The sequence below is a fragment of the Protomyctophum bolini genome (assembly GCF_963924005.1).
Source record: "Protomyctophum bolini genome assembly, chromosome: 3".
NCBI lineage: Eukaryota > Metazoa > Chordata > Actinopteri > Myctophiformes > Myctophidae > Protomyctophum > Protomyctophum bolini.
In genome coordinates, this window is record NC_137864.1 from 5,992,323 (window position 1) to 6,009,192 (window position 16,870).

A 16,870-nucleotide genomic window follows, 5' to 3' on the forward strand; every position below is an offset into this window, starting at 1 on the left:
AACCTCATTCTCTAGAAGTTTTGACTCTGAGAGGCAAAATCTCATCAAATACTGAATACATAACACTAATACTTCGATATGAAAAGGGTTGAAAACCGCTGGCTTGAGGGAAAGCTCGTCTGTGGTGGCTTTGAGGAAGCATGGGCATGTGTCACACTTCCTTTGACCTTTGTGTGTACACATTTCTCAAAGTGGTATATTCATCATCTTCCTCTTTTGTGACTCCCCCAGCAAGTCGCTAGTCGGCCATACGTCCATCACATGCACGTCACACACACACACATGCACATTTGATAGGTCCAGCTTGACCAAGGCTTTTAAATAGAACTGGACTTCCTCTTGTGTGTGACTGCCGACGTTCTCCCAACAGGTTGCACAACAAAGTGCAGCGTGAAGATCGACTATAGAGAATGTCTGAGGTCGTGTATGCGAGACCAGACCTGACAAAGAAGGTGAGATATGGCCGCGGAGAGAGGAGGAGGGAGCAGGATATCATGGAGGAGAGAGGAGAGAAGGAAGAAGACCGGGGAGAGAGGGAGGAGATGATAGTAGACATCTACGCCACTGCGGATGACCTTGACCCTGGGACACAGCGGGACGCTGCTGTACAGAACCGCACCGCACGAGAGCAGCACGGAGGTACACAAATACAGTATAATATGCAACAATTAACCCATTTTGACCTGGGAACGATTCTACAAAAGTATTTCTAAATCCTGATGTTTCTATGTCAGTCGTTCTATGTCAAACATTTTCATGTCAAGGACCCCCAAGATTATAATGTAATTGGCCGCCGACCTCCATCTGAAAATATGTTGTTCCAGGGACCTTCCTCCCAGAAGCAAAGATTTGAGTTAAAAACTTTGGCTCTGAAAGAATATTATAAATATTCAAAGATTCACACCACATTTTCACGATTTTTCAAAAATAGCAGACCTACAAGCTCATAGTGCGCCACTCGGTGGCGCGCTAGGAGCTTGTAGATCTGCTATTTTTCAATAGCTAAATTATAACAATGTTTAAAACACCAAAATGGGTTAACTAGCAGCGGTGTAGTGGTGCACGGAGAAGTGTATATACTCTGAAAAAATTACAACTTTAACTACGGCGTAAATAAACGGCTTTTTGCAAATTTGTGCTGCCAAAAATGATAATGTTTGCAGGCCAACATAATGAGATAGCTTTCTCAAAAAAAGACAAATTGTCAAATAAATGTATGTTTGATATGGTCTACATATCAGCACTGGGGAAACAATACTGAAACTTTATATGATGGTCATATTATTTCCTATGAGAGTAAATGTATCATCAAAAGCACAGAAACACGCAAATCACATTATGGAGAAATGATTTGACTGCTGTCCATATTGGCACTCCAAACCTTTCCTTGCATACTTGCCATCTTTAGCAAGCTAACACCCCCAAAAACTATATTACATTGGCAGCTATTGTCAAGCGGAGCAAACAAGAGTAGAGTGAGGAGGCAGGGCTGCTACATGTGGGCAACAAGTGTGTAAGTGTGTGTGTGTGTGTGTGTGTGTGTGTGTGTGTGTGTGTGTGTGTGTGTGTGTGTGTGTGTGTGTGTGTGTGTGTGTGTGTGTGTGTGTGTGTGTGCGCGCGCGCGTGCGTGTGCGTGTGTGTGTGTGTGTGTGTGTGTGTGTGTGTGTGTTTTGCTTGCGTGCGAGTGTAGCACACTATTGCTATCCTTAAGGAGCTCTATGGATAACGGTTAACTGCTGACAGATAAAGAACGCCAGGATGCAAAAGGTTCACGGCAGTCTTAGGATGAGAGCTATTTGAAGATAATTCAGTGTAGGCTATATGTTTTGAAATAAATGCATCTATTTTTCTCCCCTCTCTCTCTCTCTCTCTCTCTCTCTCCTCTTCTCCTCTCCCATCCCATGCATTGAAAACTGCAATTATATTGACGTAATCATAATGTCCCCCTCTTTCCTCCATAGCTGCATATTACCAGTGTAACAGTTCTGTCAGCAGGCCAAAACATTCTGCTGGAATATGACACCCCGGAAATTGCTTAGAAATAATATAGGACTAAAAAGGGAACTGAAAACGCTTTTCATCATTTCATGTTTTTTCAGGCTCTGGCGAGTCAAAGAAGAATGGTTCCAGAGCTGCTGCAGTGTGCCTGGTGCTGCTGTGTCTTCTCTCATTGGCTGGCATCGTTATCCTGGTCACACATCGTGAGTGTCATTGTATAAACAGTATCTTTACGTGTTATATTTCAGACAGAAGTATAGTGTTGATCATGGCTGTTGCTGCATGCTCTGTCTGCTTGGACCAGGCCTATAGCGACGTTCTTACTCCTGGCACGTTAGTTGGCAGAGGCTTATCCAGATAGACGTATACCCTTGCTCATCGATTGGCATTATTAAAGCATTTGCTTAAGGTCCTTACTGTATGTAGAGTAGACCAGAGGCCGGGTATTGCCTTCAACAGCACCCTGCATGCTTGGCCCATGGACAGCCACTGCAGTAAACCAGTTGTCTGCACTTGCTGGTATCAACCAAGCCAACATCAGGCAAGAAGCAGGCAGCAGACCAGTGAATCCCATCGCCTCCATAAGATTGTTATGGACACTATGATGCGTGCATGGCTGGGCCACGGCGCCCCATCACCATGGAAGTCTATTAGCTGCTTCACACAGCAGACAGCACCAACTAATACTTCTAAGGGTCAAATCCAGATTGAGGCCGGTGGAAGTCATGGAAATCCGTGGCCAGCCCAGGACCTATATGACCTGAAAGGCAGTGGCCATCTTTCAACCGCAATGAAGAGGTGGTGGGGTCTCATGGAGATAGAGCCTTCTGCGCGGGGAGTGGCGACCCAACACTGCAGATTTCTTGGCTTTCCACTTCGGAGGAAAGCCGGCCTGGTCTACTGTATGTGTTACTAAATCGCCGTGTGAACCGGTCTAGAGCGGATAGGCCCTGATGATCACAGGAATTATTTTGGGTACTTCTGATTCTGCCCAACGCCGGGCACCGCTGTAGCAGTACAAAGCAACCACAAGGTGGCCAAAAGGTCAGTGGCAGCACAACGCTGTTGACTTTGAGTTTCACACCAATACACCTGTTTCCCAAAGAATTGTCTCCTCGTCACATTAATATTTACTATTATTAGAACAGAGTATGTATGTAAAGCTCATCAGTGTGTTGATTCTCTGCCTTGCAGACCAGACCAGTTATGGAGAGCTGCAGTCCAGATATAACAACCTGACCGAACAGAAGGACCAGATACAGTCCCGCTTTGAAAAGATACAGTCCAGATATTACAACGTAACTCAGGAGCGAGATGACCTGAAGGGGCGGCTCTGTGGTCAGTGAGACGTGACCGTTTGTCTTCATTGTTATATTTTGTTGTTCATCATTTGTCATTAATCTGAGCAAAATTAAAAAGCAATATGGCTAACATTAATCTTTTGTTAGAATTACCCGGATGGCAGATATTTGGCAGAGGCTGTTATTACATCTCTACTGAGAAGAGAACCTGGGAGGAGAGCAGACAATACTGTAGAGACAAACAATCAGACCTGATTGCCATAAACAGTAAAGAAGAACAGGTACAGTATGCGCTCATGTGTGTGATGAAACCTATAGCTATTTTCTATTATCCGTTGTTTGTAATTTTAGTAACGAGCATCGTTTCTGCACAGGACTTTGTTGACAGTTTGAACAAGTGGACGTGGCTAGGTTTGAGAGAGGAAGAAGGAACGTGGACGTGGGTGGACGGAACACCACTGACTACAATCAAGTAAGACTTTACTAGCGTTCTTCTCATCTTCATTTCAACAAATAGTGTAACAAAATGTGTTATAAACTAGGGTGATGCCCGTTGGGAACACACACATACACGCACACGCACACGCGCACACACACACACACACACACACACACACACACACACACGGACAGTGATTTTATGCTGTATTAATATTAAATGTTCTTATAACAAACCACGCTATTGCTAAGATAAAATATACATCCAATCAATTCACTATCCAATCAATCTGTATCTAATATCTAGAATATAATTGGAGGTCATCATAAAAAAAGATAATAATGTGATTTCTAGATGAAAAGAAAGCTTTTGTAATGAATGTTCCTATACTTTCTATACAGGTACTGGATCCCCGGTGAACCGAACAACAACGGAAAACCTCCTAATACAGAAGAAGACTGCGTTGACTTTTCTAATGGGGTTAAGCCTCATAGAGGATGGAACGACGTATCATGTTTCGAAACTAACCTTTGGATATGTGAAAGAGTTCTGTAGTAAAAAAAAACATCATTTTCACAACATACACTATTAGTTAGCTGGTATGTTGTTGGTACAGCTATAGGTTCAAGGTTGTCTTTATTTGTCTCCCTTGGGAGACATTTGTCTTGGAGACGGAGTCACAGCTGCATACAAATAACAGACACGTTCACATACGAAAAGGAGAAAACACCATGAAACTCCCAACATATACTGTACACAAAGCAGAGATATTGCACACATTCCCTTGATAAAGTGCTTTTGGCAATCCCTGAATCTCTTCCCAGCCATTTTTTGCTAGCCTACTTATTTGAGATTTGTACAGTACTTCACAGTTAGATTGCCAAACCAGCTGGACATATACACTGTACATGATCTGTGTGTTTACATGTGTGGTACTTTAGGTCTTTATCTTCTTTGTATTAGAAATGTTGAGTATGGGTCCCCAGCATTTGGAATCTGCCGGATGCTAACTTGCATATGTTGGGCAATTTTCATAATTAGCATATTTAAGCTGGGGTACCATTAACATCCTATATATATAAGGCAACATTTTCAAAATTTCTGATGCTTTTAGTAGCATGTGACGGGTCAAACTAGGGGGGTTTCAATGATTCTGAATCCATTGCAAGCATTAGTTTTGCAAAAAAAAAAACACTCCTTGGGCTAAATTTGGCCATAGCCACAATGTGCTGACTTCATCATATTTGTGATGATGGCTATGGCCGTTTTTAGCCGAAGTGTTTTTCGTGCAAAAATAATGCTTGTATGGATTCAGAATCATGAAAGACCATATAGTTTAACCTGTCACATGCAGAATGACATTTTGAAAATATTGCCGTATATTGGCTGTTAATGGTATACCCCAGGTTATTATGCTAATTATGAAAACATATGCAAGTTAGCTTCCGGCAGTTTCTACAATGTCCGGGTTCACAATGGGGCTCTATGGGCTGGCAAGTATAGACAATTCTGCCCAAAAAACCCGCAAAGACGTATCTGTCCAATATTTCATATTCCATCCTAATTGGCTAACGTTGGCAGAATTGTCCCGTTTTGAACAAAAAGCCTCAAATCATGAACACAGCGTGCAATTTACGTGAAATCTTTCACAGACTTTCCTATACTAAGCTGAGGAATATATCCCACCCTTTTCACATTGGCCCGTTATAGCGCCACCAGCAGGTGGAGTTTTGCAAAACACATTTTTGGAGCAAAATGCCTCAAATCATCAAATTGCCATCCAAGGCGTGAGAAGAAAAGGCACCCTTTTCACATTGGCCTGTTATAGCGCCACCAGGAGGCCACAACCTGACCGAGGGGCACTTTATCTATAGTTAGACATCCATACTACGTAACTGTAGCTCCACGCTAAAAACCACACGCCTCAATCATTATACACCTGCAGCACACTGAAGTGCTTTGAACCAGTCGTCAAGGAACATATCTCCCCCATGCTATAGCCGCCACACAGTACAGCACTCCCTGCAATGCCGGATATATCGGTGTAACATAGCACAACAAGGCACTGTCTCACTCGGATGCCAAGGAGGGGAAAAAGCTGTTCATTAAGCACAACTCAGCATTCCATACCACACATAGTGACCCTATCCGTTCTCATGTCCAAGCATGGCGGGCCTCGGCTGCAGTGTGAATCCCACTATCTCTCTGCAGCTAGATCCTGACATGTTACTGACAGGTATACCCCCCAGGCAAGTATATACGGGGTAGTGTGGGCACTCACGCGTGACCAGCAGGAGAGAGTGATGCGGTCACAGACGATATATACCTAACCTGAGGGACCTGTATATGTATAGCCTATATACACGCACGAGGAGGTGCGTGAGGAAGTTCAACAAGTTGAATGTCAAATCAAATCCTGCAGTCATCGCCCAGAACCGCATGGACTCATTGAGCAGCTGTCCAAAGAGGAAGCCTGGCTGTGTCAGCACAGCAGCGAAGATCGACCGCGCCGAAGGACAGCTTCTTCCATTCCGACAGGCTACAGTATAATTTGCACGCTGAGCCGACAGCCGAGATGCTGAATGACTGCCGTCGAGCTCCATCATGAACTAAATAACTCCTTCCCTTCCCACAAGTACAAACACCACTCACTTTTGTCAGTTTGCCACTACTACCAACAATTTGACAATTGTATACTGCAATTCAAGTATTTTTTTTAGCTTGTTTATGTAGTTATATACTGTTTATTTCTAGCATTGCTATTCCTCTGATTTGGTAATATTTTTTATCATACATTCTATAGAGGCCTGCAGGAGGGTATGCGCATGCATGAAGAAGTGAGTGGCAAATCGAGAGGCCAAGTGAGTGGCAAAGTGAGTTTATAGCGTTGTTTAACGTCGTTTAATGGAATCAGATGTGACTTTTCTGTTTGGATGTATATATGGGCTGGCCAGAAAGACCATGTATTTGTATGCCACTCAGTAAGTATGCATTCCTGCATACCGTACTTGATGACCCCTCTACCTCATAAAGTACCAACACAGGGAAGAGGATGCATGGGGCTTTTAAAACGGCATGTTTTTTTTGTTGTGAAAAGGACACTTGCCTGTGATAGTACTGTACTACACTCCACAATTTCAACGTAGGCCTATACTAGACAAGCAAAAGTAGAGACCAAAACAGTTTTTTTGTTTTTAACTCAAATAGGGCCAGCTGATATTCAGCCAGGCTCTTTACTAACTTGAAGTTAATCAACTTAAAGGCTTGAAGCCACGGTAATCTGTTCCACACTGCAGTACAACATGGAGTCCTTTCCCCATACAGCTTTTGAATCTGCTAGTACAAAGCATAGACATAAAAAGGTAGGCGATATCTATCTATCTCTATCTATCAATCAATGCAATACGTCTGTAATCCACCTAACTCGAGAACCGTTCGCCCCACCGACTTCACATTTGACACACGCGTTCGACACCACCACAGGGAGTGCAGTCAGTGCCCGGCCTTGAGTAGGTGGGATACACCGTTGTCCAGAACCAGCACAAAAGCCTCTGCCCATGCAGGCTCTGGACAGGGCCCAAATTAGCAAATTGATCACACCTGATCACCCCTAGATTTCCATAATATGGAGCTGGCCTGTTCTGACATCACAATGACGTTCTGACATCTGCATAGACTCCATATTTGGGCATGCCTGACTATAATAACTCCATAATGGACATAACTTATGCACAGTGCTTGACCGTTCTGTTTGGCGCCCCGGCTCTCCGCCGTCACCTACTGCGCTGTGAGCAGACCCAAATCAAGTTATTGAAACATCTGACATATATATATAGTTACATATACTATAAACTTACATTGATTACGTCATCCACAAACGTCTTTGAAAACACGTTTTTACATGAACACATGGTTACGTCATCAGCCAATGCCCGATTGACCGAGCAACGCCACCAACAACGCCACCAACTCGCGCTCTGATTGGCCGAGCGTCGCACCGACGTACGCACGCAGCGCCCTGATTGGCCGAGGGTGTCACCGACAGTACTTTGCGCACACTCTGCTCGCACAAGTAATAACTGGGTGGGGCATACATTTCCAACTTGCATCGTTCCAAGTAGGCCAGTGCCCAACGGTGCACCGCTCTAGTGTCAATAAACTCCCTTAATGGATTATGCAGGCATAATCAAATGCCATTGAACTAAGTGACCAAATATATCTTTCTTGGGATAATTATGAATAGAATATTTATGATTAGATTGATGGCATATATAGAGAAGGTCTCATGCACACATGCACATACTGTACGCGTATACACAAATGCATGCCATTGTCTTTGTCTCCTTCTGCTCTGCTAAAATTAATTATTCAACGTGATTGAGTGTTAATTTTCATATTCACGATTCATTATCCGTGCGTAATAATTAAGCCTATATACTGTATACACGCACAGGGCAATAAAGAGCATTCAGTCAGACGCATCAACCAGGGCAACATTATTCGTGTCATGTGGCGATGTTGGCCCGCGGGTCATGGCTGCAATTGACCCTCAGCTATACTGATAATATTTGTAACGTGATTTTACAACTGTCTCTTTTCACTTTCAGTAGGACATTAACCCCAAGGCCACTAGTCTGGAAAATTGTATCTACAAGCTGGCAGCCAACCCGACTCTCCCCTGACACTGTAATTATTAGATAATGACTCTCCCCTGACACTGTAATTATTAGATAATGCCGGATGTGACCGGCATTATCCCGGCATGAACCCGACCCATTACTATGCCGAGGAGCATCGATGAGTCCAACATGATTTACACACCCTTAGATGCATGCAGTGTGTGTCACTGCCATTTATGTGACCTTCGTCATTGCATAATAGTACGTGACATTTTTTTAAATGGCTGGTGAATTGTTTATCACGATAAATTAAGCGATCTTATTTTCATTCCCCTGACCTGTATAACCTATAGCGTTGATGCATGCATATTTTAAACATTATATTCTTGGAGGGGGAGAAAAAAAAAAGCAACCGCAATAACACCACCTGTTGAATGGTGCACTCTCTGATTGATGCAGAATGGCAGAATGGCTGACTGTGAACTCAATTACTTCCCCAATTGACCTTAGTTTCCGCTTACTCCCCTCACTAGCTTCACTTTAGAAATGCATATAAATCCTGTCGTCTCGACATCTAGCACCTGTTGTGTCACCGTGATAAATGCTTTGCTGTCTGCGAGGGGACGCGCGCACGCGCACGCACGCACACACACACACACACGCACACGCGCACGCGCACGCGCACACGCACACGCACACGCACACGCACACACACACACACACGCACACACAGAGAATAAAACACTGCCACATTATGTTCACATCCAGTCAAATGAGATTAAAATCACACACAGATCTGTGTGTTCAGACTAGAGTGGCAGCCAAATCCAGCCTGAATCAGATCTTTGCCACATCCAGATTAGAATCCGATTTGTTTAAATAAGTCTATAAACACAAACAAGTCACACATGGAATCCGATCAGGTTTACTGCGTTCAGACTGAGACGGATCTCCTGAAATCAGATTTGACTTACAAGTCAACTTGTAAGTCAGATTTGACCTACAAGTTCATAGCGCGCCACCGAGTGGCAAACAAACTTGTAAGTCTGCTATTTTTGAAAAATCGTAAAAATGTGGCACACATCTTTGAATTTGTATTCTTTCAGAGCGAACGTTTTTTTATTTTTTCGACGTCAGGTCTAAACGGGTTAAAACAAATCAGATTCCAATCTGGATTTGGCTGCCAGTGTAAATGGGGCGTTTACTGCGGACAGTCTATTTAGCCAAATGCACTAGTGAGGACTATACGTAGCAAAGATTCCAGAGAAAGTTCCCCATATCTATTCTATACACACTCTGCATGTATACAGGCTGACAAATCTCCACGCAAGTGCTTCAGGCTTGTGTCTGAAGTAGTAACTGCTGTTGGGGCTGATTTGTTGTGTTCTGATGTGACAGACAGCCTCATTAGTGAGCGCTAGACCGTGCTTCTGGCTTATATGGACTGTGGGCTAAGAGCCAGACATTTAGACACATCCAATACATGCACATGTACACGCACGCACGCACACACACATTGCGCACACACATGCGCACGCGCACACACGCACACACACACACACACACACACACACACACACACACACACACACACACACAAACACTGGATCTATCAAACTAAGCTCCTCGGCTCTTAACATTTGGTTTCTCTGGTCAGTGTTTAAAGCCGAGGCCACCTTTCATATCAAATAAACAGATGTAACAGGCATCACACGTAATCAAGATTAAGAGAGTGAGCTATAGGCTGCGAGCCCTGCGATCACCCATTGGTGTTTCCTATCAACACTCACATTTTGCTCATCAACTTGAACATCTGAGGAACAGAATCGCGACAAACAATCAAGGGCCCGTGCCGCCGTGCTCCCAGCAATTGATTTGGAGGTCATAAAAGTAACTACATTGGTGGACGAATAGCACTCGTTAAACTGCCACGGTTAAACTATTCCATTTTCTGTGTAGCTCAACGGTATATTGCATGGCTGGCACACCGCTAAGGGTTGGGGGGTGATCCATTCTCTGAGTAATAAACTCGGTAAGGAACGAGAGAGAGATAGAGCTATATACTCTTCAAAGAAGCCTAGCTAGAAGAGAAAGGTTGAATGTAGGATAAAAGAAAAGGAACATTTAGACAGGAAGAGTCACCGGTGACACCCAAAAGGATGAATTCATTGAGAAATGACTTGTTATGGTGCTAAACCTGTGAGCATCAGCAGCTATATAATGGGAGATACATGATGTGCTGCTATAGAGGCAGCCAACACACCGGGAGCGACAGGGACAAAGTGCCTGGAAGTGGACTGGAATGGAAGAATGGATCACTTTAAAACACTTTCAGATTTCAAACAAAAGACCGCATCAAAGTTTAATTCGCAAGCGGTATATAAGCTGAGGTGAGAGTGAAGGAATCGGAGAACTCGGATCACGATATGAGGGGAAAGATGAAAGTGAAAGATTAAAGTGCTGCGTGTATATATCCCCAGAGAGAAACCTCACCATGGGTAAAGGAAAGGCCTGGAAGAGACAGCTAAGGAAGAGCAAAAAAAAAAAGAGAAAAGTTACGAACGATAGCTAAAGAGATGAAGTTAACCCATTCTGACCGGGCACCCATTTTGGTGTTGGCATCATGTTATGCTTTAGCTATTGAAAAATAGCAGATCTACAAGCTCATATCGCGCCACCGAGTGGCGCGATACAAGCTTGTAGGTCTGCTATTTTTGAAAAATTCGAAGAACGACTGACATTTTTAGAATCTGATCTCAGGTCAGAATGGGTTAATCAGACCAGTGTGTGTCCCGTGGAAACCTCGTATGAATCTGATCTCAGGTCAGAATGGGTTAAAGTGATAATCATCCATGGGGGCCTGAGGATACATGATACAGTATGGGCCCAGTATTATACGTTGTATGGTTTATTTGTCCCAGTATTGCTGCCAATGGCTCTTTAATCTTTATCCAATATCATCCTGGCTTTTGACAGGCCTATAGTGTTTGTTACGTAAGTTACATTTGACTAGATCTCCAGAGATATGGCATAATATTGTTATTCTCATATGCACAGCACTCTATATGATCCCCATGCAGATAGCCGCCTGCTCTGTTGTTGTTTGACTTATGTCACTTTTTGAAGCTGCTCTGGATAATTGCTAATTGCCTGAAGGTAATTTCTCATCACCTACTGTAACCTGCAGGCAAATTAACTAAGATGAATTAGCTACCGTGATATTGAAAGCAACATGGTAAGAGTTGCTACCAGAAGAGGTGCTGTAAGGCTACACATATGTGACCGGGGACAGTATTTTGATTTACAAGGGGGCCATGGTCATTTTTCAGTTCTTTACATATTATGAAACTGCACACTGTAACCTTTCATATGATGTATTGCTCATTGTACATGCACGTACTGTGTATACACACAAAGGGAACATTACATTCAAGCAAGTCAAAGCCTCCTACTACACGTATAATTAATAGAGTAAAACGGAGATATGTATGTTATTCAACGGCATAACACATGACGGAGACATTCATTGTAATATTTGCACAGGATTGCGATAGCCAACATGAGGCGATATGAAAGGTGGCCTCAGCTTTGGACACTGACCAGAGCAAACAAATGTTAAGATGTTAAGAACTGAGGAGCTTCCAGTGTGTGTGTGTGTGTGTGTGTGTGTGTGTGTGTGTGTGTGTGTGTGTGTGTGTGTGTGTGTGTGTGTGACTTTGATTTGGGGTGGGGGTGTCCGAGAGATCATGCAGGTGTGCACTCGTCATACCACAATTAAATTACATTACAACGAGACAGACAGAATTCAGACTTTCAAAGTATCAGAAGTTTATAGTATATTGGAATAATGGAGTCAGTCTTATGCATGCATCTTCAATGGAGACTCACAGCCCGACTCAAAGAACAGCAACTGAGTGACAACTTTTATACTGCTCTGACACAGCATGCGGTCGCTGGCTCCACAGCAGGTATACAGATATACAACACTTTCTCTCTGTCCATCTCTGGACCCACAGGTCAAAATGTCAACAAAGATAAGCCATCTGGCCCCACTAACCTAATATTGCCTCAAGGCAACACAGGAACTAACCTGACGCTGCCAGATCCAAAAAGCTTGCTACACAAATTTGTTTCACAGCTGGGGAATATGTTTCCCCAATACCGCCCTCATCTGGCAGCGTCAGGTTACACAGGAACAGGATTAGCACAGGAATTAACACAGCTAAATGAGGAACAGTAAACGCTAACGTACAGTATGAGTTCTCATATGAATGACGTCATTTATTCCAAACCTCCTTGACATTGGGGCACATTTTAAATGCAATAAAAATTCCTTACTTCTGCCACAACAAAAAAAGTCAAAGTGATTGGTCCATTGGTCCTATCAACACTCACATTTTGCTCATCAACTTGAACATCTGAGGAACAGAATCTCGACAAACAATCAAGGGCCCGTGCCGCCGTGCTCCCAGCAATTGATTTGGAGGTCATAAAAGTAACTACATTGGTGGACGAATAGCACTCGTTAAACTGCCAAGGTTAAACTATTCCATTTTCTGTGTAGCTCAACGGTATATTGCATGGCTGGCACACCGCTAAGGGTTGGGGGGTGATCCATTCCCTGAGTAATAAACTCGGTAAGGAACGAGAGAGAGAGATAGAGCTATACTCTTCAAAGAAGCCTAGCTAGAAGAGAAAGGTTGGATGTAGGATAAAAGAAAAGGAACATTTAGACAGGAAGAGTCACCGGTGACACCCAAAAAGGATGAATTCATTGAGAAATGACTTGTTATGGTGCTAAACCTGTGAGCATCAGCAGCTATATAATGGGAGATACATGATGTGCTGCTAGAGGCAGCCAACACACCGGGAGCGACAAGGACAAAGTGCCTGGAAGTGGACTGGAATGAAGAATGGATTATACTTTAAAACGCTTTCAGATTTCAAACAAAAGACCGCATCAAAGTTTAATTCGCAAGCGGTATAAGCTGAGGTGAGAGTGAAGGAATCGGAGAACTCGGATGAACTCGGATATGAAAGGTGGCCTCAGCTTTGGACACTGACCAGAGAAAACAAATGTTAAGATGTTAAGAACTGAGGAGCTTCCAGTGTGTGTGTGTGTGTGTGTGTGTGTGTGTGTGTGTGTGTGTGTGTGTGTGTGTGTGTGTGTGTGTGTGTGTGTGACTTTGATTTGGGGTGGGGGTGTCCGAGAGATCATGCAGGTGTGCACTCGTCATACCACAATTAAATTACATTACAACGAGACAGACAGAATTCAGACTTTCAAAGTATCAGAAGTTTATAGTATATTGGAATAATGGAGTCAGTCTTATGCATGCATCTTCAATGGAGACTCACAGCCCGACTCAAAGAACAGCAACTGAGTGACAACTTTTATACTGCTCTGACACAGCATGCGGTCGCTGGCTCCACAGCAGGTATACAGATATACAACACTTTCTCTCTGTCCATCTCTGGACCCACAGGTCAAAATGTCAACAAAGATAAGCCATCTGGCCCCACTAACCTAATATTGCCTCAAGGCAACACAGGAACAAGATTAGCACAGGAATTAACACAGCTAAATGAGGAACAGTAAACGCTAACGTACAGTATATGAGTTCTCATATGAATGACGTCATTTATTCCAAACCTCCTCGACATTGGGGCACATTTTAAATGCAATAAGAATTCCGGGGAGATCCGGGGGAATCACAAATAATCACAAGGACACATATTGTACTTACTTCTGCCACAACAAAAAAAGTCAAAGTGATTGAAAGTCACAATTTGCTCAGTTAAATAACAAAGGTGTTGAGAAAAACATATTGCATAGCCTTTAATACAGGGATTGTCGAACTCAACTTGGGGCGAGGGCCGCATTGGTCAAAAGGTCACTTGATGGGGGCCACAACCAGTTGCGGACACACGCTCGATGTCTCAGTCAGTCACTGCTATAATATATCTATCTATCTATCTATCTATATATCTATCTATCTATCTATATATTCTACTGTAATTAATAAACAATGCAATAAGGATCTCCAACAAAACATTTGAAAGTAAAACATTTCAATTTGAAGTAAAGACATTACTTGTCTACCCGTTTACATCTGCTAATATGCAAAATATCTGCAGTTTCTGTTCAGTAATGTGTGGCTTTTGTTCTTATGTTTCTTATGTTCATGGATGGCTTCAAATGGCTCACTTTGTTTTTCTTCCCACAATAGGCCTATATATCAATTTATAAACTGTGTGTTTTTTTAGAATAGTAGCTACTATCATTATTGACTTTCAATATTATATTATCATAATTTGAGAGATGCTAGTTTTGTTTAATAATCAAAAATCTGTATTTATAGCACGTTTAAAACACAAGCTGACCAAAGTGTTGTAGCCTCAGGCATATATAGTTTCATAATGTAATTTAGATGTGTCAACTGTGAGCAGTTTAGATTTATTGATATTCATTACAGAGAAAGCTTGCTTACAGAGATATGTTGTGCCAAACGCTCATATAAAAGTTTAATATGAGTGCTCTGTCCTGGGACATTTTACTTTTACATTCAGGCTGTGTTTCTAGGTTCTATATAGTTAATATAACTTGAAAGATGTTTGAAGGTTTTGAAAGTGAGCAAACTTCCACTTCAAGTTTATTGCCACATCACTCGTGTGAAGGAGTGAGTGAAATCATGTTCCATACAAGCTCCCGACACAAAAAAAGGTATTACCTATAGCTCTTAACAATATCAAATATACACAAGGTAAGGTGTGTGTTCTCTAACATAATTAGAAATGAGACAGAATAAGACGTAGCCCTTATAGCAGCATATGAATACTGCATACATAAGGCAGATATAGAATATACTGTATCGCATGCAGGACATGCATCTGAAAAGGATGAGCCCGTTCATTCATGTACTAGGACAGTGGTTCCCAAGCTGGGGGATCGACTCGGGACCGCCAGGGGGGGTTCCCCAAATTAATGTGGGGACCCCCCTGGCCAGAACCCCAGATGAATATATGTGCAACACCTCCCACGGGGCAGCACACCTAAACCTAACCTTAACCCGTGTCTAACCAATGACCAGTCTAAACTATAAGTATGCACCCCTTCTCACTCACCAGTAAACAAACCAACATACAACTATACTGCAGGTTATCTGCACATTTCTGAAGTTAGAATTTAAGGGCTGTCAAAGTATTACGCAAGAAAGACATTGTGAATACAGCCCGGTCTACAAGCTCACAACGCCTCGCAACTTCACGATATTTATCCGTGTTAAATGTGATGCAGTCAGAGCACTGTATACTGTATACCAGCACATAAAGCATGATTATGACACATGGCACATACAGTATGCACTCCTCCAGTGCATGTGGATGGAGCTGCTGCTGTTGTGTTTGTATTCCACCTTTACTCCATCTATCTTGCCCTCTTTTGCCTGTGGTAATTCTATGTCTTGTTTTGACTGTTCAAAGAATCAAAACTCAACTTTATCAGGCGATTGCAGAGCAGGGCAAATCCATTCTACTCTAACGTGCAGCCAGTATAAGCAGCCCAGTTTAAACACTCTATATTTCCTGCCAGTTCAAAATAAAGCGTCTCCCTTTAACTCCCAATGAACTACATTTTACACTACTTGTTATTGACAGCAAATGTAGTCTTAGTCGCGGTAACTTAACAGCGTGTTTGTGGGAGAGAGAGCCAGAGAGAGAGAGAGAGAGAGAGTGAGAGTATAAAGTTTACTACCCCCCCCCCCCCGGGCCCTGAGGCACTGCCTCGCCTATATCTCCACAACTGGACCACCTACAGCAGACACATACAAGCCCTGGAGTCCTATATATACCACCAGAGGTGCCTGGCGCAAAATCCTGCGCATCGATTGGAAAGGAGAGGCGCACAAAAATGTGAGTGTGCTCGAGGAGGCTAGATATCGACAGCATTGCATTGGCACAATCATCTGTAAATCAGAGCTATAGCGACTGGTCAGAGAGCTCCTGGAGGTCAGGAAAAGCGTTTCAAGGACAACATTATATATAGGATCAGCCTCAAGCAAATTCCACATAGACAAGCACAAGCTGGGAAGACCCTGCTCGAAATAGAAGCGCATGGAGGAAACGTCTCTATATGAGAGGGAGCCATTTTCCATGAACGCGCAATCTCCGCCGGGCTGCCACAGTCCAGATCGGCATCAGCGAAAGGAGAGAGAGCGCAGCGACCACCATCAGAGAGGCCGTTCCACATCGCACCCCTGGCAGCACCGGCTCACACCCATGCCCACACTGCACAAAAATATGTGGTTCCAGAATTATTGGCCTTCATAGTCATCCGAGGACCCACAACAAGGACCCCCACATGAGGACCATCATACTCGACACAGAGTGATCGCCGATGACTGTACTGTACTGTACTGTACTGTACTGTACTGTACTGTACTGTACTGTACTGTACTGTACTGTACTATATACAACCCCCTTAGTTGTACAAGGCACTGCAGCAGTGAGTTAAT

General features: G+C 43.3%; 1 protein-coding gene across 1 annotated transcript in view; it reads left to right on the plus strand.

The window, feature by feature from the left end:
• Positions 1-410: 410 nt before the first annotated feature.
• Positions 411-16,870, plus strand: part of LOC308311852 (uncharacterized protein) — a gene marked incomplete at both ends in the record, with an annotated part of 35,895 nt that continues 19,435 nt past the window's right edge. Inside the window, 6 exons of the mRNA XM_080758627.1 lie at positions 411-639; positions 2,100-2,201; positions 3,193-3,336; positions 3,447-3,580; positions 3,674-3,771; positions 4,140-4,245. Of these exons, the coding sequence (XP_080614753.1) occupies positions 411-639; positions 2,100-2,201; positions 3,193-3,336; positions 3,447-3,580; positions 3,674-3,771; positions 4,140-4,245 (813 nt within the window). The remainder of the gene's footprint in view (positions 640-2,099; positions 2,202-3,192; positions 3,337-3,446; positions 3,581-3,673; positions 3,772-4,139; positions 4,246-16,870) is intronic.